General features: G+C 56.0%; 3 protein-coding genes across 5 annotated transcripts; 2 read left to right on the forward strand and 1 right to left on the reverse strand.

Moving 5' to 3' along the window:
• The first annotated feature begins 87 nt into the window (after positions 1 to 87).
• On the forward strand, positions 88 to 11,438 carry GNL1 (G protein nucleolar 1 (putative)). Its single transcript, XM_072024835.1, has 12 exons — positions 88 to 242; positions 2,297 to 2,420; positions 2,496 to 2,626; positions 2,713 to 2,873; positions 3,510 to 3,581; positions 3,659 to 3,851; positions 3,935 to 4,030; positions 6,247 to 6,441; positions 7,516 to 7,694; positions 9,902 to 10,049; positions 10,123 to 10,263; positions 11,143 to 11,438. The coding sequence occupies exons 1-12, from the start codon at positions 167 to 169 to the stop codon at positions 11,349 to 11,351; spliced, it is 1,725 nt and encodes a 574-aa protein (XP_071880936.1). The 5' UTR covers positions 88 to 166; the 3' UTR covers positions 11,352 to 11,438.
• Positions 11,393 to 12,884, reverse strand: RPP21 (ribonuclease P subunit p21). Of its 3 annotated transcripts, none has more exons than XM_072025039.1 (5): positions 12,803 to 12,884; positions 12,025 to 12,116; positions 11,859 to 11,930; positions 11,636 to 11,740; positions 11,393 to 11,532 (listed from the first exon to the last, which is right to left on the reverse strand). In XM_072025039.1, the coding sequence occupies exons 1-5, from the start codon at positions 12,815 to 12,817 to the stop codon at positions 11,409 to 11,411; spliced, it is 408 nt and encodes a 135-aa protein (XP_071881140.1). In that variant the 5' UTR covers positions 12,818 to 12,884; the 3' UTR covers positions 11,393 to 11,408. The 3 variants fall into 3 exon arrangements, with proteins under 3 accessions (XP_071881140.1, XP_071881141.1, XP_071881142.1); XM_072025041.1 differs by having other exon boundaries at positions 11,410 to 11,532; positions 11,860 to 11,930; positions 12,758 to 12,882; XM_072025040.1 differs by lacking the exon at positions 11,859 to 11,930 and having other exon boundaries at positions 12,758 to 12,882.
• Positions 12,885 to 12,891: 7 nt separating this feature from the next.
• On the forward strand, positions 12,892 to 23,148 carry TRIM39 (tripartite motif containing 39). Its single transcript, XM_072024856.1, is given in 8 exon segments — positions 12,892 to 13,027; positions 14,020 to 17,143; positions 18,501 to 18,596; positions 18,697 to 18,927; positions 21,081 to 21,103; positions 21,201 to 21,319; positions 22,512 to 22,595; positions 22,598 to 23,148. Coding segments are annotated over 7 exon segments (1,437 nt in total). The 5' UTR covers positions 12,892 to 13,027; positions 14,020 to 16,720; the 3' UTR covers positions 23,059 to 23,148.
• The last annotated feature ends 4,836 nt before the right edge of the window (positions 23,149 to 27,984 follow it).

Here is a 27,984-nt window from a genome sequence, read left to right on the forward strand (position 1 = left end):
TCCTCCCCGCCCTTCATCCCGCCCCTCCCTGAGGTGATCTCCTCTCCCATTGGCTGCCGCGCGGCTTCCCTCTCGCCGCCCCCCCATTGGCCCGCGCGAGACCACGTGCCCCGCAGGACGCGATCCAATTGGCCGAGGCTGGCCCCGCCCCCTGAGCTTTCCCGGCATGCCCCGCAAGCGGCCGTTCAGCGCCAAGCAGAAGCGGCAGCAGCTGAAGGAGCGGCGGGAGCGGCGGAGGGGCGGTGAGGGGGGGGGCGAGGCCCCGGGGGGGGCTTCGAGGGGGTTTTAGGGGCTTGGGGGAGGGGCTTTTAGGGGCCTGGGGGGGGCCTCGAGGGGCCTGGGGGGCGGTTGAGGGGTCTGGGGGGGGCCTGGGGGGGGCTGGGGGGGTTGAGGGGCCGGGGGGGGTCTTTAGGGGCCGGGGGGGGCTTTTGAGGGCCTATGGGGGGCTTTGGGGGGGCTTTGAGGGGCTTTGAGGGGCCGGGGGGGGGGTTTGGGGGTCTTGGGGTGGCTGGGGGGGGTTTTGAGGGGTCTTTTAGGGGCCTTGGGGGGGGTTTAGGGGCCGGGGGGGGGGTTAGGGGACCCGGGGGGCTTTGAGGGGCTTGGGGGGGGGGTTAGGGGCCGGGGGGGGGGTTTAGGGGCTTGGGAGGGGCTTTTAGGGGCCTGGGGGGGGCCTCGAGGGGCCTGGGGGGCGGTTGAGGGGTCTGGGGGGGGCTGGGGGGGGTTGAGGGGCCGGGGGGGGGCCTGGGAGGGGCCGGGGGGGGCTTTTGAGGGCCTATGGGGGGCTTTGAGGGGCTTTGAGGGGCCTTGGGGGGGGTTTAGGGGCTGGGGGGGGCTTTGAGGGGTTTGGCGGGGGGGGGGGTTAGGGGCTTGGGGGGGGTTTAATGGCTTGGGGGGGGGTTAGGGGCCTGGGGGGGGCTTTGAGGGGTCTTTTAGGGGCCTGGGGGGGGGCTTTGAGGGGCCTTGGGGGGGAGTTGAGGGGCCGGGGGGGGGCTTTGAGGGGTTTTGGGGGTCTTTTAGGGGCCATGGGGGGGCTTTGAGGGACTTGGGGGGGGGGCTTAAAGGGGCTGGGGGGGGTTTAGGGCCTTGGGGGGGGGCTTTTAGGGGCTTGCGGGGGGGTTTTAGGGGCTTGGGGGGGGCCTCGAGGGGCCTTGGGAGGGGGTTTAGGAGTCGGGGTGGGCTTTGAGGGGTTTTGGGGGTATTTTAGGGGCCTTGGGGGGGGGTTAGGGGTCTTGGGGGGGGTTTGGGGACCGGGGGGGGGGGCTTTGAGGAGCCTGGGGGGGCCTTTGAGGGGTTTTGGGGGTCTTTTAGGGGCCTTGGGGGGGCTTTTGAGGGCCTGGGGGGGGGGTTGAGGGGCCTTGGGGGGGGTTTTGAGGGGCCTTGGGGGGGTTGGGGGGCTTGGGGGGGGCCTTTTAGGGCCCTTGGGGGGGGGGGGGTTGAGGGGCCTGGGGGGGACTTTTGGGGGCCTGGGGGGGGCTTTAGGGGCCTGGGGGGGGCTTTTGGGGGCCTTGGGGGGGGTTTAGGGGCCGGGGGGGGGCTTTGAGGGGGCTGGGGGGGGCTTTGGGGGGCCTTGGGGGGGGTTTAGGGGCCGGGGGGGGGGGGTTTAGGGGCTTGGGGGGGGCTTTGAGGGGCCTGGGGGGGTCTTTAGGGAACGAGGTGGGTTTTTAGGGGCCTGGGGGGGCTTTGAGGGGGGACTTGGGGATTTTGGGGTTGTTTTGGGGAACTTGAGGGGTCCTGGGGGGGTTGGGGGACTTTTGGGGGTGTCCCGGGGGGGGGTTGAGGGGGATTTGGGGGCTTTTGGGGTTGTCCAGGGAAGTTTGGGGGGGTCCTGGGGGGTGCTGGGGGGGATTTGGGGGCTTTTGGGGTTGCCTCAGGGAATTTAGGGGGGGGTCCCGGGGGGGTTGGGGGGCTTTGAGGGCGTTTTAGGGGCTTTTGGGGGGGGTCCTGGGAGACTGGGGGGGGACTTTGAGGGCTTTGGGGGGGGATCCTGGGGGTTTTGGGGGAGGCTTCGGGCGTTTTGGGGGAGTTTCAGGGGCTTTTGGGTAAGGGCTTGGGGTTTGGGGGGGCCTCAAGAGGTTGAGGGGGGTCCTGGGGCCTTTTGGGGGGGGCTTTGTGGGATTTTTAGTGCATCCCACAGCCTTTGGGGTCTTTTTGGGGGGGTCCTGAGGCCTTTCGGAGCGGTTTCGAGGGGCTTTTGGTGGCGTTTGGGGATTTTGGGGTGTTCCTGGGGGATTTTGAAGGCTTTTAAAGGGGCTTTGGGAGCTTTTTGGGGTCTGACCCCCTTTTTTCCCCCGCCCAGATGCCCCCCAGGGGCCGGATTCTCACCCCGAAAGCCGCAGCGGGAGCCGGGAGCGGGGCAACGCCGCCCCCCCTACAGACCCTGGGGACCCATCCACGGCCCCACGCCGCCATGACCCCACCAGGTGACCCCAAAACCCCCCTGGGGGGGTGCCAACGACCCCCCCAGACCCTTTTTAAGACCCCAAATCTTTTTATAGGTTCCGGCTGCAGCTGGGGGGGCCGCGGGCTGAGGAGCTGGCGCGGCGGCGCCGCCGGGCGCAGGAGGAGCTCGTGGAGCTGCTCCCCGAAACCGCCCTCGAGCTCGACCCCGATACCATTTACGGGCCGGGTGAGACCCCAAAACGGGGCAAAAAAAGCTAAAAAAGGAGTTTTGGGGGCGTGAAGAGGGTCAGGATTTAGGATTTTTGGGTTTAGGGTTGGATTTCCCCCGCCGGCCGCCCTGGAGTTACGCCATGAGCCCCGAGGAGCTGCGGGGGAAGGAGGAGGCGGCTTTTGGGGTTTTTCTCGAGGCCCTAAAGGACCAACGGGGTCGCGACGGGGACGGGGACGTGGCACCCTTCGAGCACAACCTGGAGGTGAGCGCGGCGAGTTTGGGGTGAAAAAAGGGGATTTTGGGGCAGCGGGGGAGGATTGGGGATGTGCGGGTTTAAGGGGGTGGAATGAGGAGGGATTGAGGGGGGTTGAGGGGATTTGGGGTGGGGTTTGGGGGTTTTGGGGGTTTTGGGGGGTGTTGAGGGGGTTTGGGGGAGGTTTTGGGGTGGTGAGGGGGTTTAGGGGGAGGTTTTGGGGTTTTGGAAAGGTTTGGGAGGAGCGTGGTGGGGGGATTTAGGAAATTTTGGGGGCGTTGAGGGGATTTGAAGGGTTTTTGGGGGTATTGAGGGGATTTGAAGGGTTTTTGGGGGTGTTGGGGGGGGCTTGGGGGGATTTGGGAGTTTTGGAAAGGTTTGGGAGGAGCGGGGTGTGTGGATTTGGGGGATTTTGAAGGGATTTGGGGGATTTTTTAGGGTTTTGAATAGGTTTGGAAGGAGGAAATGGGGAAAGTTGTGAGCTAAGGAAAGAAAAAAGAGGGGAAAAAGGGGGGAAAATGGGCCATTAGGATGCAAAATAACGAATTTTGGGGTATGTTTAGCGGTGTAGATGATCGAAAAGGGTTTGGGGATGAACAAAAAAACCCTAATTGAACCAAAAAACCTCTTTTTTTCCCCAAACAGACGTGGCGCCAGCTGTGGCGGGTGCTGGAGATGTCGGACGTCATCCTCCTCATCACGGACGCCCGGCACCCGGTGAGTTCCGTCCCCCCCCGGGGCGGGCTAAAACCCACCCCAAAACCCTAATTTTGTTTTTTTTTCCCCCAAAACAGGCTCTGAACGTGCCCCCCGCGCTGGCGAAGCACGTGACGGAGGATTTGGGGAAGGGTTTGGTGCTGATCCTAAATAAAATCGATCTCGCCCCCCCCTCCGTCGCCACCGCCTGGAGCCACCTCCTGCGCGCCCGCCTCCCCTCCGCCCGCGTCGTCCCCTTCACCTCCTCCCCCCGCCGACCCCAAAAGCCTGGTAGGAGCCCGAAAAGACCCTAAAAGCCTCGATTTTGGGGTCGCGGGGGTTATTTTGTTAATTTTTTGTCTGTTTTTTTATAGGGTTGCAGCGGAGGCAGCGGCGAGGGGGGGGTTGGAGCCGCGCTGTGGGGCCCTGGCAGCTGCTGGAGGCTTGCGAGAGCATCGTGGGGGGGGAAGGTGAGCGGGATCCCGAAGGTTTTGGGGTTTTTTTGGGGTGTTCTGTCGTCCTATAGGTGCTGTAGGGTGGCCCTGTGGGTATTATGGGATGTCCTGTGGCCCTATAGGTGCTATATGGGTGTTGTGGGGCGCCCTATGGTGCTGTAGGGTGGCCGCGTGGGTACTGTAGGGTGTCCCATGACCCTATAGATGCTATAGGGTGGCCATATAGGACCTGTGGGGTGTCCTATAGGTGCTGTAGGGTGGCCACGTGGGTATTATGGGATGTCTTGGGGTCTTATAGGTGCTATAGGGTGGCCATATGGGTGTTGTGGGGCGCCCCATGGTGCTGTAGGGTGGGTGTGTGGGTGCTGTAGGGTGTCCCATGACCCTATAGATGCTATAGGGTGGCCCTATAGAAGCTATGGGGTGTCCTATAGGTGCTGTAGGGTGGCCCTGTGGGTGTTGTGGGGTGTCCCATGACCCTATAGGTGCTGTAGGGTGGCCATATAGGAGCTATGGGGTGTCCTGTGGTGCTATAGGGTGGCTATATGGATGCTGTGGGGTGTTTTGTGACCCTATAGGTGCTATAGGGTGGCCATATAGGAGCTATGGGGTGTCCAGTGGTGCTGTAGGGTGGCTGTGGGGTGTCTTGTGGCCCTATAGATGCTATAGGGTGGCCACGTGGGTATTTTGGGATGTCTTGTGGCCCTATAGGTGCTATAGGGTGGCTATAGGGGTGCTGGGGGGTGCCTTGGGGTGGTCCTATAGGTGTTGTGGGGTGTTCCGTGACCCTATAGGTGCTGTAGGGTGGCCATATAGGAGCTATAGGGTGTCCCGTGGTGCTATAGGGTGGGTATATGGGTGCTGTGGGGTGTCTTGTGACCCTATAGATGCTGTAGGGTGGCCATGTGGGTATTATGGGATGTCCTGTGGCCCTATAGGTACTATAGGGTGGCCATATGGGTGTTGTGGGGCGCCCCATGGTGCTGTAGGGTGGGTGTGTGGGTGCTGTAGGGTGTCCCATGACCCTATAGATGCTATAGGGTGGCCTTATAGAAGCTATGGGGTGTCCTATAGGTGCTGTAGGGTGGCCCTGTGGGTGTTGTGGGGTGTCCCATGACCCTATAGGTGCTGTAGGGTGGCCATATAGGGGCTATGGGGTGTCCAGTGGTGCTGTAGGGTGGCTGTGGGGTGTCTTGTGGCCCTATAGGTGCTATAGGGTGGCTATATGGGTGCTGGGGCGTGCCTTGGGGTGGTCCTATAGGTGTTGTGGGGTGTCCCGTGACCCTATAGGTGCTGTAGGGTGGCCATATAGGAGCTATGGGGTGTCCCGTGGTGCTATAGGGTGGGTATATGGGTGCTGTGGGGTGTCTTGTGACCCTATAGATGCTGTAGGGTGGCCATGTGGGTATTATGGGATGTCCTGTGGCCCTATAGGTACTATAGGGTGGCCATATGGGTGTTGTGGGGCGCGCAATGGTGCTGTAGGGTGGGTGTGTGGGTGCTGTAGGGTGTCCCATGACCCTATAGATGCTATAGGGTGGCCATATAGGACCTGTGGGGTGTCCTATAGGTGCTGTAGGGTGGCCACGTGGGTATTATGGGATGTCTTGGGGTCTTATAGGTGCTATAGGGTGGCCATATGGGTGTTGTGGGGCACCCCATGGTGCTGTAGGGTGGGTGTGTGGGTGCTGTAGGGTGGCCCATGACCCTATAGATGTTATAGGGTAGCCATATAGAAGCTATAGGGTGTCCTATAGGTGCTATAGGGTGGTTGTGTGGGTATTATGGGATGTCTTGTGACCCTATAGGTACTATAGGGTGGCCCTATAGAAGCTATGGGGTGCCCTGTAGATGCTATAGGTTGGCCCTGTGGGTATTATGGGATGTCCTGTGACCCTATAGATACTATAGGGTGGCCATATAGAAGCTATGGGGTATCCTATAGGTACTATAGGATGGTTGTGTGGCTATTATGGGATGTCCCGTGACACTTTAGGGTATCCTGTGGTGCTGTAGGGGCCATATGGGGTGTCCCATGACCCTATAGATGCTATAGGGTGGCCCTATAGAAGCCATGGGGTGTCCTATAGGTACTATAGGGTGACCGTATGGGTATTATGGGATGTCCCGTGACACTTTAGGGTGTCCCATGGTGCTGTAGGGGCCGTGCGGGCCCTGTGGGGTGTCCCATGACCCTATAAGCCCTATAGGGTGACCCCATAACCCCACAGTGGACCTGAGCAGCTGGCGGGCCCGCCTGGAGCGAGCGGCGGCGCGGGGCGAGGAAGAGGAGGAGGAGGAGGAGGAAGAGCGGGCGGCCGCCGCCGGGGGGGACACCGAGGCCACCGAGGACGGGGACGACCCCACAGGGCCCCCCCGGCAATGGGAACGCTACCGGCACGGGGTGCTCACCCTGGGCTGCGTCGGTACGGGACCCTAAAATCACTTCTAGGACCCCAAAACCCCGTATAGAACCCTAAAACCCCGTATAGGATCCTATAGGACCCTAAAACCCCATATAGAACTCTAAAACCCCGTATAGGACCCTATAGGACCCTAAAATCCCCTATAGGACCCTAAAACCCCATATAGGACCCTATAGGACCCTAAAACCCCATATAGGACCCTAAAACCCCCTCTAGGACCCTATAGGACCCTAAAACCCTCTCTAGGACCCTCTAGGACCCTAAAACCCCCTATAGAACTCTAAAACCCCATATAGGACCCTATAGGACCCCAAAACCCCCTATAGAACCCTAAAACCCCCTCTAGGACCCTATAGGACCCTAAAACCCTCTCTAGGACCCTCTAGGACCCTAAAACCCCCTATAGAACTCTAAAACCCCATATAGGACCCTATAGGACCCCAAAACCCCCTATAGGACCCTAAAACCCCCTCTAGGACCCTATAGGACACTAAAAATCCCGCAGCCTCGCTCTTTATTCTTCCTGGTCCCTATAGGGCCCTAAAATCCACCCCCAGGACCCCAAAATGCCCCCCAAACCCCACTATAGGACCCCGAAACCCCCCTATAACCTCACTCTTCATCTTCCCTGGTCACTATAGGACCCCAAAACCTCCCCTTAGGGCCCTAAAATCCACCCCCGGGACTCCAAAAACCCCCAGGGCCCCCCCAAAACCCTCCCCTGCCCCTATAGGACCCCAAACCCCCCTATAGGACCCCAAAACCCCCTATAGGACCCCAAAACCCCCTATAGGACCCCAACCTCCCCCCACAGATCCCTCCCACCTGGCGCGGGGTGGGCGTGGCCTCTGGGGGCGGTGGGCGTGGCCTGCGGGTGGTGGGCGGGGCTTGGGCATTGTGGGCGTGGCCTGATGGCCAAAGGGGGCGTGGCCTCGGGGTGAGCACTGGGAGTGCTCCATTGGGGCTGTCTCAGAGGGGGCGTGGCCTCCACCGAGTGGGCGTGGCTTCTACCGAAGGGGGCGTGGTTTCCACCGAAGGGGGCGTGGCCTGCAGCGTGTCCCCGCCCCCTCCCAGGCCTGCCCAACGCGGGGAAGTCGTCGGTGCTGAACGCGCTGGTGGGGCGCAGCGCCGTCAGCGTCTCGCGGGCCCCCGGCCGCACCCGTTACTTCCAGACCCACTTCCTCACCCCCCGAGTGCGTCTCTGCGACTGCCCCGGCCTCGTCTTCCCCTCCCGAGCACCCCCGGCTCTGCAGGTGAGTCCCAAATTGAGGCTTTTTGGCCCCAAATTGAGCCGTTTTCCCCCCTGGTTGCTTCGTTTCCGCCCCAAATTGACCTGGTTTCCCCCCGGGTTGACCCATTTCCACTCCAAACTGACCTGTTTCCATCCCAAATTGACCCTTTTTCCTCCCAAATTGACCCTTTTCCCCCCAGGTCAACCCTTTTCCATCGCAAATTGACCCATTTTTCCCCCGGGTCGACCCATTTCTGCCCCAAAGTGACCTTTTCTCCTCCCACATTTAACTTTTTTCCCCCCAAAATTGATCCTTTTTTCACTCAGGTCAACCCCTTTACACCCCGAACTGACCCTTTTTCCCCCCAAGTTGACCCTTTTCTCTCCCAAATTGACCCTTTTACCCCTGGGGTTGCCGCTTTTCCATCCCAAATTGACCCTTTTCCCTCCAGGTCAACTGTTTTCTGTCCCAAATTGACCCTTTTTCCCCTTGGGTCGCCATGTTTCCAATCCAAATTCACCCTTTTTTGCCCCAAATTGGCCATTTTTTCCCCCCTGGCCGACCCATTTCCACCCCCAAACTGATCCTTTTTCCCCCCAGGTTGACCCCTTTTCCCCTGGCTTGACCTGTTTCCACCCCAAATTGCCCTCTTTTCCCCCAGGGTTGCCCCATTTCTGCCCCAAATTGACTGTTTTCCCCCCAGATTGACCTGTTTTTGCCCAAAATTGATTCTTTTCCTCGGGTTGACCCATATCCGCCCCAAATTGACCCTTTTCCACCCCGGGTCGACCCTTTTCAGCCCCAAATTGAGCATTTCTGTTCTAAATTGAACCTTTCTCCCACTGGGTTGACCCTTTTCCACCCCAAATGGACCCTTTTCCACCCAAATTGCCCCCTTTTCCCTCAGATTGACCTGTTTCCACCCCAAATTGCCCCCTTTCCCCCCAGGTCGACCCATTTCCACTCCAAATTGCCCCCTTTCCCCTAAGGTCGACCCATTTCTGACCCAAATTGACCCTTTTTTCCTCCAGGCCAACCCGTTTCTGACCCAAATTGACCCTTTTTCCCCCCGGGTTGACCTATTTCTGCTCCAAATTGAACCTTTTTTCTCCAGGTTGACCCATTTCCCCCCCCAGGTTGACCCTTTTTCGCCCCAAATTGCCCCTTTTTCCCCCAGGTCAACCCATTTCTGTCCCCCCACCTCCAGTCTGACCCTTTTTCCCCCTGGGTCGCCATGTTTCCAATCCAAATTCACCCTTTTTTGCCCCAAATTGACCATTTTTCCCCCCAGGTTGACCCCTTTTTCCCTGGCTTGACTTGTTTCCACCCCAAATTGTCCCCTAAATTGCCCCCTTTTCCCCTGGGTTGACCTGTTTCTGCTCCAAATTGACCTGTTTTCCCCCCGGGTTGACCTGTTACTGCCCAAAATTGACCCTTTTTCCCTCCGGGTCGACCCTTTTCAGCCCCAAATTGAGCATTTCTGCTCCAAATTGAACCTTTCTCCCACCGGGTTGACCCATTTGCTCCCAAATTGACCCTTTTCCACCCCAAATTGACCCTTGTCCCCTGGGGTCGATCTGTTTCTGCCCCAAATTGACCCATTTTCCCCCTGGGTTGACCCGTTTCTGCCCCAAATTGACCCTTTTTCCCCCAGGTCGACCTGTTTCTGCCCCAAAGTCACCCTTTTTGCCCCCAGGTTGATCCTTTTCCACCCCAAATTGACCCTTTTTCCTCCCAGTTTGACCCTTTTCTGCCCCAAATTGACCCTTTTTCCCCCTGGGTCAACCCATTTCCACCCCAAATGGACCCTTTTCCACCCAAATTGCCCCCTTTTCCCTCAGATCGACCGGTTTCCACCCCAAATTGCCCCCTTTCCCCCCAGGTCGACCCATTTCTGCCTGTAACTGACCCTTTTTCCCCCTGGGTCAACCCGTTTCTGACCCAAATTGACCGTTTTTTCCCCCAGGTTGCCCCTTTTTTGCCCCAAATTGACCCTTTTACCCCCAGGTTGCCCCTTTTTCGCCCCAAATTGACCCTTTACTACTCTGGGTCAACCCTTTTTCCCCAAAAATCAACCCTTTTCCCCCCGGGCTGACCCTTTTCTCCCCCAAATTGCCCCGTTTTTCCTCTGGATTGACCCTTTTTCCCCCCAGATTGCTTCTTTTTCCCCCAATTGACCCGTTTCTCCCCTTTTTTACCCCAAACTACCCCTTTTTTCCCCCCTACAGGTTCTGGCGGGCGTGTTCCCCATCTCCCAGCTCCAGGAACCCTACTCAGCCGTGGGCTTCCTGGCCTCGCGCCTCCCCCTCCCCGACCTCCTCCAGCTGCGCCCCCCCACCAACCCCTCAGGCTGGACCGCCTGGGACATCTGCGAGGGTAGGTTCCATTTTGGGGCGAATTCACGCAGAATTAGGGCTTTTTTAGTTTATTTCGGGTTTTTTTTTGGCAGCCTGGGCGGAGAAACGGGGCTACAAGACGGCCAAAGCGGCTCGCAACGACGCCTACCGGGCGGCCAACAGCATCCTGCGCCTGGCGGCCGAGGGGCGCCTCCGCCTCTGCCTGCGGCCCCCCGGCTACGCCGCGCAGAAGGGTGAGCACCCCAAAAAATATAGGGGATCCTTTTGGGGTGGGGGTTTTTGGGGTCCTGACCCCCTTTTTTGGGGTCACAGCCTTTTTTTTGGGGTCATTTTGTGTCATTCTGTTACGTCCCTGGAGTATTGAGTGCACCCAGGGGACCTCAGAGGCTATTTAGGGTGGGGGTTTTGGGGTCCCAGTCCCCCTTTTTGGGGTCCTGACCCTCTTTTTGGGGTCTCAGCTCCCCTTTTATGGAGTCTTGGCCTCCTTTTTTGGGGTCACAGCCCTTTTTTGGGGTCATTTTGTGTCCCTCTGTTCTGTCCCTGGAGCACTGGGAGCACCCAAGGGACCTCAGGGGCTTTTTAGGGTGGGGTTTTTGGGGTGTTGGTTCTCATTTTGGGGTCCCAGTCCCCTTTTTTGGGGTCCTGACCCTATTTTTGGGGTCTCAGCTCCCCTTTTATGGTGTCTTGGCCTCCTTTTTTGGGGTCACAGCCCTTTTTTGGGGTCATTTTGTGTCATTCTGTTCTGTTGTCGGAGTATTGGGTGACCTCTGGGGTTTTTTAGGGTGGGGTTTTGGGGTCTTCGTTCTCTTTTTGGGGTCCCAGTCCCCTTTTTTGGGGTCCTGACCCTCTTTTTGGGGTCTCAGCTCCCCTTTTATGGAGTCATAGCCCCCCTTTTTGGGGTCCCAGCCCTTTTTAGGGTCCCCTCACATCCCTCCCTTCTATCCCCAGAGCACTGGGAGCACCCAGGGGACCTCAGCGGCTTTTTAGGGTGTTTTTTTGGGGTCCAAGTCCCCTTTTTTGGGGTCCTGACCCCCTTTTTTGGGTTCTCATCCCCGTTTTGGGGTCCTGACCCCTTTTTGGGGTTCTCTCACCCCCTCCCCATATTCCCGCAGAGCACTGGGAGCAGCACCCCGACACGGCGGCGCTGGCGGCCCTACAGGACCAAGGGGACCCCGAAAACCGGGGCCCCCCCCCCCCCGAGGCCTTGACCTCGGAGGAGGAGGAGGGGGACAGCGGGGAGGAGGCGGGGCCTGGGGAAGCTCCGCCCCCTGCCAGCACCGCAGCCAATCCGTTCGCTCTCCTGGCTGAGGATGAGTGTTAGCCCCGCCCCCTTCGGCACGGACAGCCAATGGGAGGCCGAGCTGCATGGCACTACAATCTATAGAGAATAAAGAGCTTTATTTCCGCAGCTGGCTGCTGATTGGTTCCTGCGAATCGCAGCCAGCCAATGGGGAGCCGCGTCACCACGCTGTTGCCAGGTAGAACTCACTCGGGGGCGTGGCCTGCACGAGGTGACACCATTCATCAACCAAGCCCCGCCCCCTCCCGCCACAAGCCACGCCCCCTTTCATTCATAAACCCCGCAAGCCCCGCCCCTTTACTCACTTGTGGGCGTGGCCTGGCGGCGGGGGCGTGGCTTGGGCGGGCAGAGGAGGCGGCGCTGGAGGCCGCAGGTCCGGCAGCGCAGCACGATGCGGGGCTGCCCCCCCCCTGCGGGAAAACGCCCCAAAATCTGCGTTTTTCACCCCAAATTTCTGCTCCCCTCATTCCCAAATTTACCCTTCCCCTTTTTTAGGGTCCCCTCTTTTTTTTAGGGGGGTCGCACGCACCCCGCAGCCGTTGGCAGCCCAGCAGCAGGGAGCAGCAGCGGCGGCAGACGGCGCGCTTCACCGCCGGGGCCCTATAAGTAATAGGGGAAATTAAAAAAAGGGGGGGGGTCGACCCTATAAAGAGCCCCCCCACCCCAAATAATTTGGGGTCTCCCCAAACCTCACATGCGCAGGACCAGGCGGCGCGCGGCCGTGCGCTGGGTGCTGCAGTAGAAGCGGGCGAGGGCCGGGCTGTGGGGGAGCACCCAGTGGGCGGCCTGGGGGGGGGGAGAAATGGGGTCAGGGTGCAGCCCCCCCGCCCCTATAACCCCATAACCCATCCCACAGCCCTATAAATGGCCCTATAAGCCTCTCTTTGTCCCCCCATATCTCCTCCCTGGCCCTATAGGACCCCAAAACCCACCCCATGAGCCCTCAAACCCACCTATAGCCCACCCTAAAGTGTCCCCAGCCCTTATAGGACCCCAAAACCTACCCCATGGGACCCCAAAACCCACCCCTAGACCCCTCTTTATTCTCCCTGGTCCCTATAGGACCCCAAAACACCCCATGTGGCCCCAAAATCTACCCCTGGAGCTCCCAAATCCCCCCATAGTTCCCTGTTACCCCCTGCAATTCATCCCTGACCCCTCTATGCCCCCAAAACCCCTCCGCAGCCCCCATAAATCCTCCCCAGCCCCTATAGGACCCCCCAAATCCCCTATAGGACCCCCAAAACCACCCCTGGACCCCCCAAATCCCCCCATAGCCCCCCCCTTCCCCCCTCCCAATTCATCCCTGGCCCCCATAGGACCCCAAAACCCCCCCCACAGCCCCCCCAAATCCTCCCCAGCCCCTATAGGACCCCCAAACCCCCCTATAGGGCCCCCAAAATCCCCTATAGGGTCCCCCCACACACCTGGAAGAGGAAGCTGAGCCTCTGCAGGGCCTCGCGGTCCCGCACCGGCGCCGCCGCCATCGCCGCCGTCCCCGCTCCCCATTGGCTGCGCCGCCCCGCGGTGGGCGGGGCCGCGGCTCCCCATTGGCCGCTTTTGCCCTGAAGGGGGCGGGGCCGCTGAAGGGCGGCCTGCGGGTTACTTCCGCCCGGCGCCGGGCAGGCTCGGCGCCTTCACTTTCCGGCGCTGGGTTTTTTTACGTCACTTCCGGCGGCCGGTACGGCGTGGAGGCGGTGAGTGAGGGCGGGGGAGGGGGGTGGGGGGCGCCCTATAGGGACCGGGTCCTATAGCGGCCATATAGGGTCCTATAGGGTCCTATGGGGTTTTATAGCGGCCCTATAGGGGTTCTATGGGGGTTCTATGGGGTCCTATAGGGGTTCTATGGGGTCCTATAGGGCCCTATAGGGGTCCTGTACGTCCCCGTCCCTATAGGGGCGCTGCTGTGGGGCTGTCGGCACTGCCCCTTCCTATAGGGGCCCTGTGGGGTGTCCCCTATAGGGTCCTATAGGGCGTCCCCTATATATGTCCCCTATAGGGTCCTATGGGGTGTCCCCTATAGATGTTCCTTATAGGGTCCTATGGGGTGTACCCTATAGGGTCCTATAGGGCGTCCCCTATACATGTCCCCTATAGGGTCCTATGGGGTGTCCCCTATACATATCCCTTATAGGGTCCTATAGGGTGTCCCCTATATATGTCCCCTATGGGGCGTCCCCTATGGGGTTTCCCCTATAGATATCCCCTATAGGGTCCTATGGGGTGTCCCCTATAGATGTCCCCTATAGGGTCCTATAGGGCATCCCCTATAGATGCCCCTTATAGGGTCTTATGGGGTGTCCCCTATAGATGTCCACTATAGGGTCCTATGGGGTGTACCCTATAGGGCCCTATAGTGTGTTCCCTATGGGGTGTCCCCTATAGATGTCCCCTATAGGGTTTCTTTAGGGGCTTCCCTATGGGAATCCAGACCCAGCCCCCTTCCTATAGGGTCCCCTATGGGGTGTCCCCTATGGGGTGTCCCCTACAGATGTCCCCTATAGGGTTTCTTTAGGGTCTCCCTATGGGAATCGGGGCCCAGCCCCCTTCCTATAGGGTCCCCTATGGGGTGTCCCCTATGGGGTGTCCCCTATAGGGCCCCTATGGGGGCTCCCTTATAGGGATTTGGAGCCAGCCCCCTGCCTATAGGGTCCCCTATAGGGCCCTTTCCATACGCTCTCTCCTATAGGGCGCCTCTCACCGGCACGACCCCGAAATCGGGCGGATTTCACCCAAATCGAGCGGATTTTCCCCAAAACTGGGTGGATTTCACCCAAATCGAGCGGATTTTCCCCAAAATCAAGCGGATTTCTCCCACATCAAGCGGATTTTCCCCAAAACCGAGCTGATTTCACCCAAATCGAGCAGATTTTCCCCCAAATCAAGCGGATTTCACCCAAATCAAGCGGATTTTCCCCAAAACCGAGCTGATTTCACCCAAATCAAGCGGATTTCACCCAAATCGAGCGGATTTTCCCCCAAATCGAGTGGATTTTCCCCAAAACCGAGCGGATTTCACCCAAATCAAGCGGATTTTCCCCCAGAACGCCGCCGCCCTCACCCCAAATGACGTCATCGCCTGGACCAAACCTGCCCGATTTCACCCCAAAACCGCTTTGAATCCACTTCGGGACCATCCTGCCAAAATCCCATTGTGGCTTTGACAGAATCGAGCTGTTTTTCCCCCAAAACTTCTTCGAACCCACTTCGCACCTTCCTTCCAAAATAAAACTGTAGCTTTGACAGAATCCAGCATTTTTTTCCCCAAAACCTCTTTGAACCCATTTTGGCACCTTCCTCTGAAAATCACACTGCAGCTTTGACAGAAAACAGCCGTTTTTCCCCCAAAACCTCTTTGAACCCACTTTGGAACTTTCCTCCCAAAATCCCATTGTGGCTTTGACAGAATTGAGCCGTTTTTCCCTCAAAACTTCTTCGAATCCATTTTGCAACCTTCCTTCCAAAATAACAGTGTGGCTTTGACAGAATCGAGGTGTTTTTCCCCCAAAACTTCTTCCATTCCACTTAGGGTCTTTCCTTCCAAAATGACACTGCGGCTTTGACAGAAAACAGCCGTTTTTCCCCCAAAACCTCTTGGAATCCACTTTGGAACTTTCCTTCCAAAATCCCATTGTGGCTTTGACAGAATCGAGCTGTTTTTGCCCCAAAACCTCTTTGAACCTTTTGAACATTTTGGCACCTTCCTCCCAAAATTACACCGCAGCTTTGACAGAATCCAGCATTTTTTTCCCCAAAACCTCTTTGAATCCACTTTGGAACTTTCCTCTGAAAATCACACTGCAGCTTTGACAGAAAACAGCTGGTTTTCCCCCAAAACCTCTTGGAATCCATTTTGCAACTTTCCTCTCAAAATCCCATTGTGACTTTGACAGAAAACAGCCGTTTTTCCCCCAAAACCTCTTTGAACCCCCTTTGGCACCTTCCTTCCAAAATAACACTGTGGCTTTGACAGAATCCAACATTTTTTGCCCCAAAACTTCTTTGAACCCATTTTGGCACCTTCCTTCCAAAATAACAGTGTGGCTTTGACAGAAAACAGCCGTTTTGGCCCCAAAAGTGCTTTTCATCCACGGTGGCACCTTCCTTCCAAAATGATGCTGTAGCTTTGACGGAATCAAGCTGGTTTTCCCCCAAAACCTCTTTGAATCCACTTTGGAACTGTCCTCCCAAAATCCCATTGTGGCTTTGACGGAAAACAGCTGGTTTTCCCCCAAAACCTCTTTGAACCCTTTTTGCCACCTTCCTCTGAAAATCACATTGCGGCTTTGACATAATCGAGCTGTTTTTGCCCCAAAACCTCTTTGAACCCATTTTGCAACCTTCCTTCCAAAATCACACTTCGGCTTTGACAGAATCAAGCCGTTTTTCCCCCAAAACCTCTTCGAATCCAATTTGCAACCTTCCTCCCAAAATCCCATTGTGACTTTGACAGAATCGAGCCATTTTTCCCCCAAAACCTCTTTGAACCCATTTTGGCACCTTCCTTCCAAAATAACAGTGTGACTTTGACAGAATCAAGCTGGTTTTCCCCCAAAACCTCTTTTAATCCACTTTGCAACCTTCCTTCCAAAATGACACTTTGGTTTTGACGGAATCAAGGTGTTTTTGCCCCAAAACCTCTTTGAACCCTTTTTGGTACCTTCCTCTCAAAATCCCATTGCGGCTTTGACATAATCGAGCTGTTTTTGCCCCAAAACTTCTTCGAACCAACTTTGCAACCTTCCTTCCAAAATGAGACTTTGGTTTTGACGGAATCCACCCGTTTTCCCCCCAAAACACCTTCGAAACCCTACACCCATTCCGCCGCCTCCCGACCCATAAAAAAAAACAATTTTTTTTTTCCCCGAATCTCCCCGTTTCTCCCCCAAAACTGCTTTGAATCCACTTTGGAACCTTCCTCCCAAAATCCCATTGTGACTTTGACCAAAAACAGCCGTTTTTGCCCCAAAACCTCTTAGAACCCTTTTTGGCACCTTTCTCCCAAAATCCCATTGTGGCTTTGACAGAAAACAGCCGTTTTTCCCCCAAAACCTCTTTGAACCCACTTTGGAACTTTCCTCCCAAAATCCCATTGTGGCTTTGACAGAATCGAGCCATTTTTCCCCCAAAACCTCTTTGAACCCACTTTGCAACCTTCCTTCCAAAATAACACTGTGGCTTTGACATAATCGAGCTGTTTTTGCCCCAAAACTTCTTGGAACCCACTTTGCAACCTTCCTTCCAAAATGACGCTGTAGCTTTGACGGAATTGCACCGTTTTGTCCCCAAAACACCTTCGAAGCCCTACACCCATTCCGCCGCCTCCCGACCCCAAAAAACCTTCAATTTTTTCCCCGAATCTCCCCGTTTTCCCCCCGAAACCCCCCACCATGTCTTCCTCCGACCCTCTGGAGACCCTCCGCGTGGAAGCCAGCTGCTCGGTGTGCCTGGGCTACCTTCGGGACCCCGTCCTCCTGGAATGCGGCCACAATTTCTGCCGCTCCTGCATCACCCGCTGGTGGGCCGAGCTCTCCCGGGATTTCCCCTGCCCCGTTTGCCGAAAAACCTCGCGCCGCCGCGCCCTGCGCCCCAACCGCCAGCTGGCCAACATGGTCGAGGCCGCCCGGCAGCTCCGCGGCCCCAAAAGGAAAGCCAGCCCCGAAAACCCCGAAATTTGTTGTCAGATCCACGGGAGAGCCCTGGTGAGGTTTTGTCGCGAGGATCAAGCCCCCGCCTGCCGGCTCTGCGGGATTTCCAGCGCCCACCGCGCGCACCAAATGGTGCCCCTGGAGGAGGCGGCCCGGGAGTATAAGGTCGGGGGGTTTGGGGTTAGAATGAGGGGTTTTGGGGTTAGTTTGAGGGGTTTTGGGGTCGCTAGAGGGGGTTTGGGGCGGTAGGAGGGGTTTTGGGAGGGTACGAGGGGTTTTGGGGTTAATTCAAGGGGTTTTGGGGGGGGTACAAGGGGGTTTGGGGTTGCTCCTTCACCCCCCTCCTCTTTTTTTTCCTTTTTTTTTGTTTTTTCTTCTTTCTTTTTGTCTTTTTTATCTTTTTTTTTTCTCTTTTTCTTTTTTTTCTTTTTCTTTTTTTTCCTTTTTTTCCCTTTTCCCCTTTTTTCCTTTTTTCTCTTTTTTCTTTTTTTTTCTTTTTCTTTTTTCTTTTTTTCCTTTTTTCTCTTTTTCTTCTTTCTTTTTTCCTTTTTTTCTTTTTTCTTTTTCTTCTTGTTTTTTTTGTTTTTCTTTTTTTCCCTTTTTTCTTTTATTTCTTTTTTCTCTTTTTCCTCTTTTTTCTTTTTCTTTTTTCTTTTTCTCTTTTTTCTTGTTTTCTTTTTCTTTTTTTCTTTTATTTTTTCTGTTTTCTTGTTTCCTTTTTTCTTTTTTTCCTTTTTTCTTTTTCCCCTTTTTTTTCTTTTTTTCCTTTTTTCCTTTTTTCCTTTTTTCTTTTTTCCTTTTTTCTTTTTTCCTTTTTTTCTTTTTTCCTTTTTTTCCTTTTTTCTTTTTTCCTTTTTTCCTTTTTTCTTTTTTTCCTTTTTTTCTTTTTTCCTTTTTTTTCTTTTTTCCTTTTTTTCCTTTTTTCCTTTTTTTCCTTTTTTCTTTTTTTTTCCTTTTTTCTTTTTTTCCTTTTTTTCCTTTTTTTCCTTTTTCCTTTTTTTCCTTTTTTCTTTTTTCCTTTTTTCTTTTTCTCTTTTTTCTTTTTTCCCTTTTTTTTCTTTTTTTCCTTTTTTTCCTTTTTTTTCCTTTTTTTCCTTTTTTTCCTTTTTTTTTCCCTTTTTTCCTTTTTTCTTTTTTCCTTTTTTTCTTTTTTCCTTTTTTTTTCTTTTTTCCTTTTTTTCCTTTTTTCCTTTTTTCTTTTTTTTTCCTTTTTTCTTTTTTTCCTTTTTTTCCTTTTTTCTTTTTTCCTTTTTTTCCTTTTTTCTTTTTTTCCTTTTTTTCCTTTTTTTTTTTCCTTTTTTTCTTTTTTCCCTTTTTTTTCCTTTTTTCTTTTTTTCCTTTTTTCTTTTTTTCCTTTTTTCTTTTTTCCTTTTTTCTTTTTTCCTTTTTTCTTTTTTTCCTTTTTTTCTTTTTTCCTTTTTCCTTTTTTCATTTTTATTTTTTCATTTTTTCTTTTTTCCCTTTTTTCCCTTTTTTTCTTTTTTTCCTTTCCTCTAATTTTTTAAATTTTTCCCTCTTTCAGGAAAAGCTCCAAAATTTCCTCGAATCCCTGGAGCGCCGCCTCCAAGCCGTCTCCAGCTGCCGCGCGCGGGAGGAGAAAAAACCCAGCGAGCTCAAGGCAGGTGCGGGGCATTCCCTATAGGGTCGGGGGGTGGGAACCCCATTTCGGGACCTGCTTTTTAGGGTCTTGAGGCTCTCAAAACCCCCGTCCCCGCCAGAGGAAGGTGGCTTTGAGGCGGGAGAGGATCGCCCGCGAGTTCCAGGAGCTTCATCAGCTGCTGGAGGAAGAGGAGCGGCTGCTTTTGGGGCGGCTGGAGGAGGAGGAACGGGAAATCCTACAAAGGCTCCAGGCCAACCTGGAGCTCCTGGGGGAGCAGCGGAGGGCGCTGGGGGCCCTGGTGGCCGAGCTGGAGGAGAAATGTTTGCAGCCGGGGGCTGAGATGCTCAAGGTGCGACCCCAAAAGGGGGTTTTGGGGTCGGGGAGGGGGAATTTGGGGGATTGGGGGGGGAGCATTAGGAATGGGATCGTTGATTGGGGATGGGGTTGTCGGGAATGGGGTTGTTGATTGGGGATGGGATCCCCAGGAATGGGGTTGTTGATTGGGGTTGGGGTCATCAAGAATGGGATCATTGATTGGGAATAGGATCAGCAGGAATGGGGTCGTTGATTGGGTATGGGATTGTCGGGAATGGGGTTGTTGATATGGAATGGGATCACCAGGAATGGGATTCTTGTTTGGGGATGGGATCGTTGGGAATGGGGTCTTTGGGGATGGGATCAGCAGGAATGGGGTTGTTGATTGGGGTTGGGGTCATCAGGAATGGGATCATTGATTGGGAATGGGATCGCCAGGAATGGGGTCGCTGATTGGGAATGGGATCATCGGGAATGGGATCATTGAGTGGGAATAGGATCATTGGTAATGGGGTCTTTGGGGATGGGATCAGCAGGAATGGGGTTGTTGATTGGGGTTGGGGTCATCAAGAATGGGGTCGTTGATTGGGAATGGGATCACTGGGAATGGGGTCTTTGTTTGGGGATGGGATCATTGGGAATGGGGTCTTTGGGAATGGGATCAGCAGGAATGGGATCGTTGATTGGGTATGGGATTGTCGGGAATGGGGTTGTTATTTGGGGTTGGGGTCATCAGGAATGGGATCATTGATTGGGAATGGGATCGTCAGGAATGGGGATGTTATTTGGGAATGGGATCATCAGGAATGGGATCGTTGTTTGGGGATGGGATTGTTGGGAATGGGGTCTTTGGGGATGGGATCAGCAGGAATGGGGTTGTTTTTTGGGGTTGGGATCATCAGGAATGGGATCATTGATTGGGAATGGGATCATCGGGAATGGGATCATTGAGTGGGAATAGGATCATTGGTAATGGGGTCTTTGGGGATGGGATCAGCAGGAATGGGGTCGTTGATTGGGAATGGGATCATCGGGAATGGGGTCTTTGTTTGGGTATGGGATCATTGGGAATGGGGTCTTTGGGAATGGGATCAGCAGGAATGGGATCGTTGATTGGGTATGGGATTGTCGGGAATGGGGTTGTTATTTGGGGTTGGGGTCATCAGGAATGGGATCATTGATTGGGAATAGGATCAGCAGGAATGGGGTCGTTGTTTGGGGTTGGGGTCATCAGGAATGGGACCATTGATTGGGAATGGGATCATTGGTAATGGGGTCTTTGGGGATGGGATCATCAGGAATGGGATCATTGATTGGGAATGGGATTGTCGGGAATGGGGTCTTTGTTTGGGGATGGGATCATTGGTAATGGGATCTTTGGGAATGGGATCATCAGGAATAGGATCGTTGATTGGGTATGGGATTGTCGGGAATGGGGTTGTTATTTGGGGTTGGGGTCATCAGGGATGGGATCATTGATTGGGAATAGGATCAGCAGGAATGGGGTCGTTGTTTGGGGTTGGGGTCATCAGGAATGGGGTCGTTGTTTGGGGTTGGGGTCATCAGGAATGGGACCATTGATTGGGGATGGGATCATTGGGAATGGGGTCTTTGGGAATGGGATCAGCAGGAATGGGGTTGTTGATTGGGGTTGGGACCACCAGGAACGGGATCATTGAGTGGGAATAGGATCATCGGTAATGGGGTCTTTGGGAATGGGATCAGCAGGAATGGGGTTGTTATTTGGGGTTGGGGTCATCAAGAATGGGATCATTGATTGGGAATGGGATCATCGGGAATGGGGTCATTTGGGAATGGGATCATTGGGAATGGGATCGTTGATTGGGTATGGGATTGTCGGGAATGGGGTTGTTATTTGGGGATGGGATCAGCAGGAATGGGATCATTGATTGGGAATGGGATTGTCGGGAATGGGGTCATTGTTTGGGGTTGGGATCATCGGGAATGGGATCCCCAGGAATGGGATCCTTGTTTGGGGACAGGACCCCCAGGAACGGGGTCGTTTTTTGGGGTTGGGATCCCCAGGACTGGGATAAAGGCCACGGGATGACCCCGGGTATGGGATCACCCCGGGATCACCCCAACCAGACCCAATCCCCCCAAAAACCCTTATTTTATGGGATTTCCCCATCTAACCCCCCTTTTTTCCCCCAAATCCCCCTTTAGGACATCAAGGACACCCTGGCCAGGTAAGCGCCTCGCCGGCTTCTCACCCGAGCTCCGTTTTGGGGCAAAAAAAGGGCTTTTTAGGGCTTTCCTTTGAACTTTGAGCCCCCCACCCCATAGGTGCGAGGCGGCGGCGGCGGGGGCCGAGCCCACCTCGGTGCCCAGCGAGCTGGAGAAAAATTTTGGCAGCTTCCCCCGGCAGTACTTCGCCCTCCGCAAGATCACCCGGCGCCTCCTCGGTGAGATCCCACCCCAAAAAAACCCCATTCCCACCCCAAAAAAACCCATTCCCACCCCAAAAAACCCTTCCCGGCCCCACAAATCCCTCCTGACCCCACAAATCCCTTCCCGACCCCACAAATCCCTTCCCGACCCCATAAACCCCTCCTGACCCCACAAACCCCTCCTGACCCCACAAACCCCTCCTGACCCTACAAATCCCTTCCTGACCCTACAAATCCCTTTCTGTCCCCCCAAACCCCCTTTTATTCCCCCCCAACCCCCATTTTCCCCCCCAGACCCCCTTTTCTCATCCCATAACCCCCTTTTCCCTCCCCAAACCCCCCTCCTCACCCCATAAACCCCCTTTTTCCCCCAAAAAAAAACTTTTTTCCCCCCAACCCCCCTTTTTTTCTCCCCAAAACCCCCTTTTTTCCCCTCAAAATCCCCTTTCCCCCCCCAAACCCCCTTTTTTCCCCCTAAACCCCCTCCTCACCCCCCAAAACCCCCCTTTTCCCCCCCCAAACCCTCTTTTTCCCCCCCAAACCCCCTTTTTTCACCCCAAACCCCCTTTCCCATCCCCCAAACCCCCTTCTTCCCCCCAAAAAACCCTTTTCTCACCCCAAGACCCCCTTTTCCCCCCAAAACCCCTGTTTTTTCCCCCCCAAACCCCCGTTTTCCCTCCCCAAACCCCCTTTTTTCCCCCATAACCCCCTTTTTTCCCCCCAAACCCCCCCTCTCCCACCCCCATACCCCCTTTTTTCCCCAAAAAAAACCCTTTTCCCCCTCAAACCCCTGTTTTTTCCCCTCTTACCCCATTTTTTCCCCCCAAATCCCCTTTTTTCCCCCCAAACTCCCCTCTCCCACCCCCAAAACCCCCTTTTCCCCCCCAAAACCCCTTTTCTCACCCCAAAACCCCCTTTTCCCCCCCCAAACCCCGTTTTTCCCCCCATAACCCCCTTCTTCCCCCCCCCAAAATCCTTTTCTCACCCCATAACCCCCTTTTTTTTCCCCAAAACCCCCTTTTTCCCCCCCAAAACCCCATTTTCTCCCCCCAAATCCCCGTTTATCCCCCCAAAACCCCCCTTTTTCCCCCCAAATCCCCCTTTTCCCTCCCCAAACCCCGTTTTTTCCCCCCCGTAATCCCCATTTTTCCAAAAAAACCCCACATTTTTTCCCAATAACCCCCTTTTCTCCCCCAAAACCCCACAGGCGACGTCACCCTGGACCCCTCCACCGCCCACCCCAACCTCCTCCTCTCCCCGGACCTAAAAAGCGTCCGTTTCGCCCCAAACCCCCCCGCCGCCTGCCCCACACCCCTCGCCGCTTCACCCTCTACCCCTGCGTTTTGGGGTCGAGGGGCTTCACTTCGGGACGCCACTACTGGGAAGTGGAGGTGGGCGACAAAACCCATTGGGCTTTAGGGGTTTGTAAGGATTCGGTGAACCGTCAGGGCGACCCCCCAAATTTCCCCGAAACGGGATTTTGGAGGGTGAGGCTCTGGAACGGGGAAAATTACGCCGCCACCACCCACCCCTTCACCCCGTTGAGGTTGCGGGTGAAACCTAAAAGGGTCGGGGTCTTCGTGGATTACGAGGAGGGGGAGGTGGCTTTCTACAACGTCACCGACCGCTCGCACATCTTCACCTTCAGCGGCACCTTCACCGAAAAAATTTGGCCCCTTTTCTATCCCGGCCTCAGGGCCGGCAAAAAAAACGCCGCCCCCCTCGTCATCCGCTCGCCGACCGATTGGGAATGAGGCCCCCCGGCCCTATAGAGCCCCCCCGGCCCTATAGAGCCCCCCCAAACCCTACAGACCCCCCCAAATCCTATAGACCCCCCAAAACCCTACAGATATCCCCAAAACCCTACAGATCTCCCTCCAGCCCTACAGACCCCCCCAAACCCTACAGACCCCCCCAAAGCCCTACACCCCACCCCCCAAGTCCCTGGGACCCCCCCAAAGCCCTACAGACCCCCACAAACCCTACAGACCCCCCCCAAACCCTATAGACCCCCCCCAAGTCCCTGGGACCCCCTCAAACCATACAGACCCCCCCCAAACCCTATAGACCCCCCCAAGTCCCTGGGACCCCCCCCAAGTCCCTGGGACCCCCCCAATCCTACAGATGCCCCCCCAATCCTACAGACCCCCACAAACCCTACAGACCCCCCCAAGTCCCTGGGACCCCCCTCAAACCCTACAGACCCCCCCAAAGCCCTACACCCCCCCCCCAAGTCCCTGGGACCCCCCCAAAGCCCTACAGACCCCCCCAATCCTACGGATGCCCCCCCAATCCTACAGACCCCCTCCAGCCCTATAGACCCCCCAAACCCTATAGACCCCCCCCAAGTCCCTGGGACCCCCCAAACCCTACAGACCCCCCCAAAACCCTACAAACCCCCCCCAAAACCCTACAACCCCCCCCCCAAACCCTACAGACCCCCCCGGGGCTGTTTGTCCCCCCCCCCCGTGTGTGTTTGTCCCCCCCCCACGTGGCTGTCACTGTCCCCATGTGTCCCCATTCCCCCCCCATGTCCCCCCCACATCCTTTTGTGCCCCCCCCATGTCCCCACCTCCCCCCCAATGTCCCCCCCATGTCCCCCCCACATCCCTCTGAGTCCCCCCCCGTGTCCCCCCCATGTCCCCCTACATCCCCCCAATGTCCCCCCAATGTCCCCGTGTCCCCCCCCATGTCCCTGTGTCCCCCATGGCCCCCCCCATATCCTTTTGTGTCCCCCCCGTGTCCCAACTCCCCCCCCCATGTCCCCCCAATGTCCCCCTGTGTCCCCCCCCATGTCCCTCCCCATGTCCCTGTGTCCCCCCCGTGTCCCAATTCCCCCCCAATGTCCCCATGTCCCCCCCATGTCCCAAATCCCCCTGTGTCCCCCCCACATCCTTTTGTGTCCCCCCCATGTCCCCCCACAACCCCCCCATGTCCCCCCAGTGTCTCCCCCATGTCCCCCTACATCCCCCCCATGTCCCCCCCATGTCCCTCTGTGTCCCCCCATGTCCCCCCCACCATCCTTTTGTGTCCCCCCCCATGTCCCTCCATGTCCCCCCCATGTCCCCCTGTGTCCCCCCCATGTGCCCCCCCACATCCTTCTGTGTCCCCCCCATGTGCCCCCCCACATCCTTTTGTGTTCCCCCCATGGCCCCCCCATGTCCTTCTGTGTCCCCCCCCATGTCCCAATTCCCCCCCAATGTCCCCCCCCACGTCCCCCCAATGTCCCCATGCCCCCCCCCATGTCCTTCTGTGTCCCCCCCGTGTCCCAATTCCCCCCCAGTGTCCCCCCCCACGTCCCCCCAATGTCCCCATGTGTCCCCCCCGTCCCTCAGCGCCCCCCCCATATCCCCCCCATGTCCCCCCATGTCCCCCCAATGTCCCCATGCCCCCCCCATGTCCTTCTGTGTCCCCCCCGTGTCCCAATTCCCCCCCAATGTCCCCCCCAATGTCCCCCCCCCGTCCCTCAGCGCCCCCCCCACGTCCCCCCACCCCCCCCAATCCCCACCCCTCCCTCTCCCCTCCCTCTCCCTGCCCCTCCCCCACCCCTTTAGGGCCCCACCCCAACCCCAAAACCCTCCGCCACCGCCGCCTCCTCGTCCCCAAACCCCCCAGGACCCCCCCCAAAAACCCCAAAAATGTCCCCTTCGTCCCCTTTGCCCCCCCCCCAGCGGGGTCCTTTGGCCCTATTGGCTTCGGCCACCCGTTGCGGGGTTTGCGGGGGGGCTTTTCGGGACCCGGTGCTTTTGGGGTGCGAGCACGGCTGCTGTCGCCGCTGCCTCCCCCCCGGGGACCCCGTAAATTGTCCCCAATGTCACCGGGGGTGGCCCCGAAACCGAATTCGGACCCCGGTGGCTTTGGCCGTCGAGGTTCGCATCGCCGACGCCTGGCGGGGGTCGCCGGGGGGGCCCCGGGGGGGGGACAGGAGGAGGATGAAGATGAGGAAGAGGAGGAGGAGAGGAGGAAGGGGATGAAGAGGAGGAGGAGGAAGGCGCAGAGGTGGAGGTGAGGGGGTTTTTTGGGGGGGTTTGGGGGGGTTTAAGGGGGTTTGGGGGGGGTTTGGGGGGGTTAAAGGGGTTTGGGGGGGTTAAAGGGGTTTTAAAGGGGGTTTGGGGGGTTTTGGGGGGGTTTTAAGGGGGGTTTGGGGGGTTTAAGGGGGTTTGGGGGGGTTAAAGGGGGTTTGGGGGGGTTAAAGGGGGGGGTTTTGGGGGGGAAAGGGGGTTAAAGGGGGGGTTTGGGGGGGTTAAAGGGGGTTTAAGGGGGGATTGGGGGGGTTAAAAGGGGAATTGGGGGGTTTAAAGGGGTTTTGGGGGGGGTTAAGGGGGGTTTGGGGGGCTTAAAGGGGGTTTGGGGGGAGTTTTGGGGGGCTTAAAGGGTTTGGGGGGATTTTGGGGGGGTTTAAGGGGGGTTGGGGGGGGGTTGGAGGGGTTAAAGGGGATTTAGGGGGAGTTTTTTTGGGGGAAAGGGGGTTTTGGGGGGGTTATAAGGGGGTTAAGGGGGGTTTGGGGGGGTTAAAGGGGATTTAGGGGGAGTTTTTTAAGGATTAAAGGGGGTTTAAGGGGGGGTTGGGGGGTTAAAGTTTTTTTTTGGGGGGGTTAGGGGGGTTTGGGGGGGTAGGGCGGTTTAAGGGGGTTTAAAGGGGGTTAAAGGGGTTTAGGGGGAGGTTTGGGGGGTTTAAAGGGGGTTTGGGAAGTTTTTGGGGGGATAAAGGGGGTTTGGGGGGGTTTGGAGGGGTAAAGGGGATTTAGGGGGAGTTTTTTTTGGGGAAAGGGGGTTTTGGGGGGTATAAGGGGGTAAGGGGGTTTGGGGTACGGGGTTAGGGGGAGTTTTTGGGATTAAAGGGGTTTAGATTGGGGGGTGGGGGTTTGGGGGGGCTTAAAACGCCCGGGGGTATAAGGGGGGTTTGGGGGGCTTAAAGGGGATTTAAAAGGGGTTAAAGGGGGTTTAAGGGGTAATTAGGGGAGAGGAAAGGGGGTTAAAGGGGGGGTTTGGGAGGGTTAAAGGGGGTTTAAGGGGGGATTTGGGGGGGTTAAAAGGGGAGTTGGGGGGGTTAAAAGGATTTGGGGGGGTTAAAGGGATTTGGGGGGTTTGAGGGAGTTTGGGGGACTTAAAAGGGATTAGGGAAGTTTTTGGAGTTTGGAGGATTAAAGGGGAGTTGGGGGGGTTAAAAAGGGATTTGAAGGGGTTAAAGGGGTTTTGGGAGTTTAAGGGAAGTTTGAGGGAAGTTTGGGGGTTCAGGGAGTTTAGAGAGGTTAAAAGGAATTTCAAAGTTTTGCAATTAAAAGAGATTTAAAGAGAAATTGGGGGTTAAAGGTTTTTTTTGGGGGGGTTAAGGGGGATTTGGGGGGCTTAAAAGGGGGTTTGGGGGGGTTAAAGGGGGTTTAAAGGGGGTTAAAGGGGTTTTGGGGGTGATTATGGGGGATTAAAGGGGGACTTGGGGGGGTTAAAGGGGAGTTTGGGGGGTTAAAGGGGGGGTTGGGGGGGCTTAAGGGGTTTTGGGGAGGAGTTAAGGGGGAGTTTGGGGGATGTTCAAAGGGGTTTGGGGGCGCTAAAGAGGGTTTAAGGGGGTTTGGGGGGGCTTAACGGGAAATTTTGGGGATGTTTAAAGGGGTTTGGGGGGGCTTAAGGGGGTTTGGGGGGGTAAAGGTATGTTGGGGGGGCTTAAGGGGGAGTTTTGGGGGACATTAAAGGGGTTTTAAGGGGGGGTTTGGGGGGGGTAAAGGGGGTCTGGAGGGGGGGTTGTAGGGGATTTTGGGGGGGTTAAGGGTGTGGGGGGGAGTTTTGGGGGTCTTGAAGGGGTTTGGGGGGGTCAAAGGGGGTTTGGGGGGGTCAAAGGGAACTTAGGGGGGATTTAGGGGAAATTTAGGGGATTTCGGGGGTGGGGGGATTAAAGGATTGGGGTCTTTGTGGGGGGGGGGGGGCATTTTAGGGCGCTGGGGGGGATCTGTGGGGTCGGGGGGGGGGGGACCCCAAATCCCGGGTGACCTTTTTGTCCCCTTCCTTGACCCCGGTGACCCCCCGGGGGGGTGACACCGGCCGGGTGACATTTTTGGGGCCAATTTATGGGGTGACACTTTCGGGCCGGGTGACAATTTTTTGGGGTGACACCGGGCCGGGTGACATTTTTCACGTGCCGCCCCCCGGGCGGTGACACCCGCGGTGACACCGCCTGACGTGGCCGGGGGGGACGGCCCCCGCCCTTGTTTTGGTGTTTTTTTTCCTTGTTTTGGGTTTTTTCCCCTCGATTTAACGTTTTTCCCCTTGTTTTTGTGGTTTTTCCCCTTTTTTTGGTGATTTTTCCCCTATTTTTTGTGTTTTTCCCTTTTTTTTGGTGATTTTTCCCCTTGTTTTTGTGCTTTTCCCCTTTTTTTTGGGTGATTTTTCCCCTTGTTTTTGTCTTTTTCCCCTTTTTTTGGTGATTTTTCCCCCTTTTTGGTGTTTTTCCCCTTGTTTTTGTGTTTTTCCTTTTTTTTTTTGGTGGTTTTTCCCCTTTTTTTGTGTGTTTTTCCCCTTTTTTTGGTGATTTTTCCCCTTGTTTTTGTGTTTTTCCCCTTTTTTGGTGATTTTTCCCCTCTTTTTTGTTTTTCCCCTTTTTTTGGTGATTTTCCCCCCCCTCGTTTTGGGGTTTATTCCCCTTGTTTTGGTGATTTTTCTATTTTACCCCCCATTTTTTCCCCTTT

This window comes from Anas platyrhynchos, chromosome 17, assembly GCF_047663525.1.
Source record: "Anas platyrhynchos isolate ZD024472 breed Pekin duck chromosome 17, IASCAAS_PekinDuck_T2T, whole genome shotgun sequence".
NCBI classification, from domain to species: Eukaryota; Metazoa; Chordata; class Aves; order Anseriformes; family Anatidae; genus Anas; species Anas platyrhynchos.

Bases quoted from the DNA above. Each gene is read 5' to 3' on its own strand.
- GNL1 (XM_072024835.1), top strand. From the start codon at position 167: ATGCCCCGCAAGCGGCCGTTCAGCGCCAAGCAGAAGCGGCAGCAGCTG. The intron at 2,421-2,495 runs GTGACCCCAAAA...ATCTTTTTATAG, and splicing joins CGCCGCCATGACCCCACCAG to GTTCCGGCTGCAGCTGGGGG. The intron at 7,695-9,901 runs GTGAGTCCCAAA...TCCCCCCTACAG, and splicing joins GAGCACCCCCGGCTCTGCAG to GTTCTGGCGGGCGTGTTCCC.
- RPP21 (XM_072025039.1), bottom strand. The intron at 11,741-11,858 runs TGCGTGCGACCC...GTTTTCCCGCAG, and splicing joins GGCTGCCAACGGCTGCGGGG to GGGGGGGGCAGCCCCGCATC. The intron at 11,533-11,635 runs GTGAGTAAAGGG...CACCTCGTGCAG, and splicing joins CCGCCAGGCCACGCCCACAA to GCCACGCCCCCGAGTGAGTT.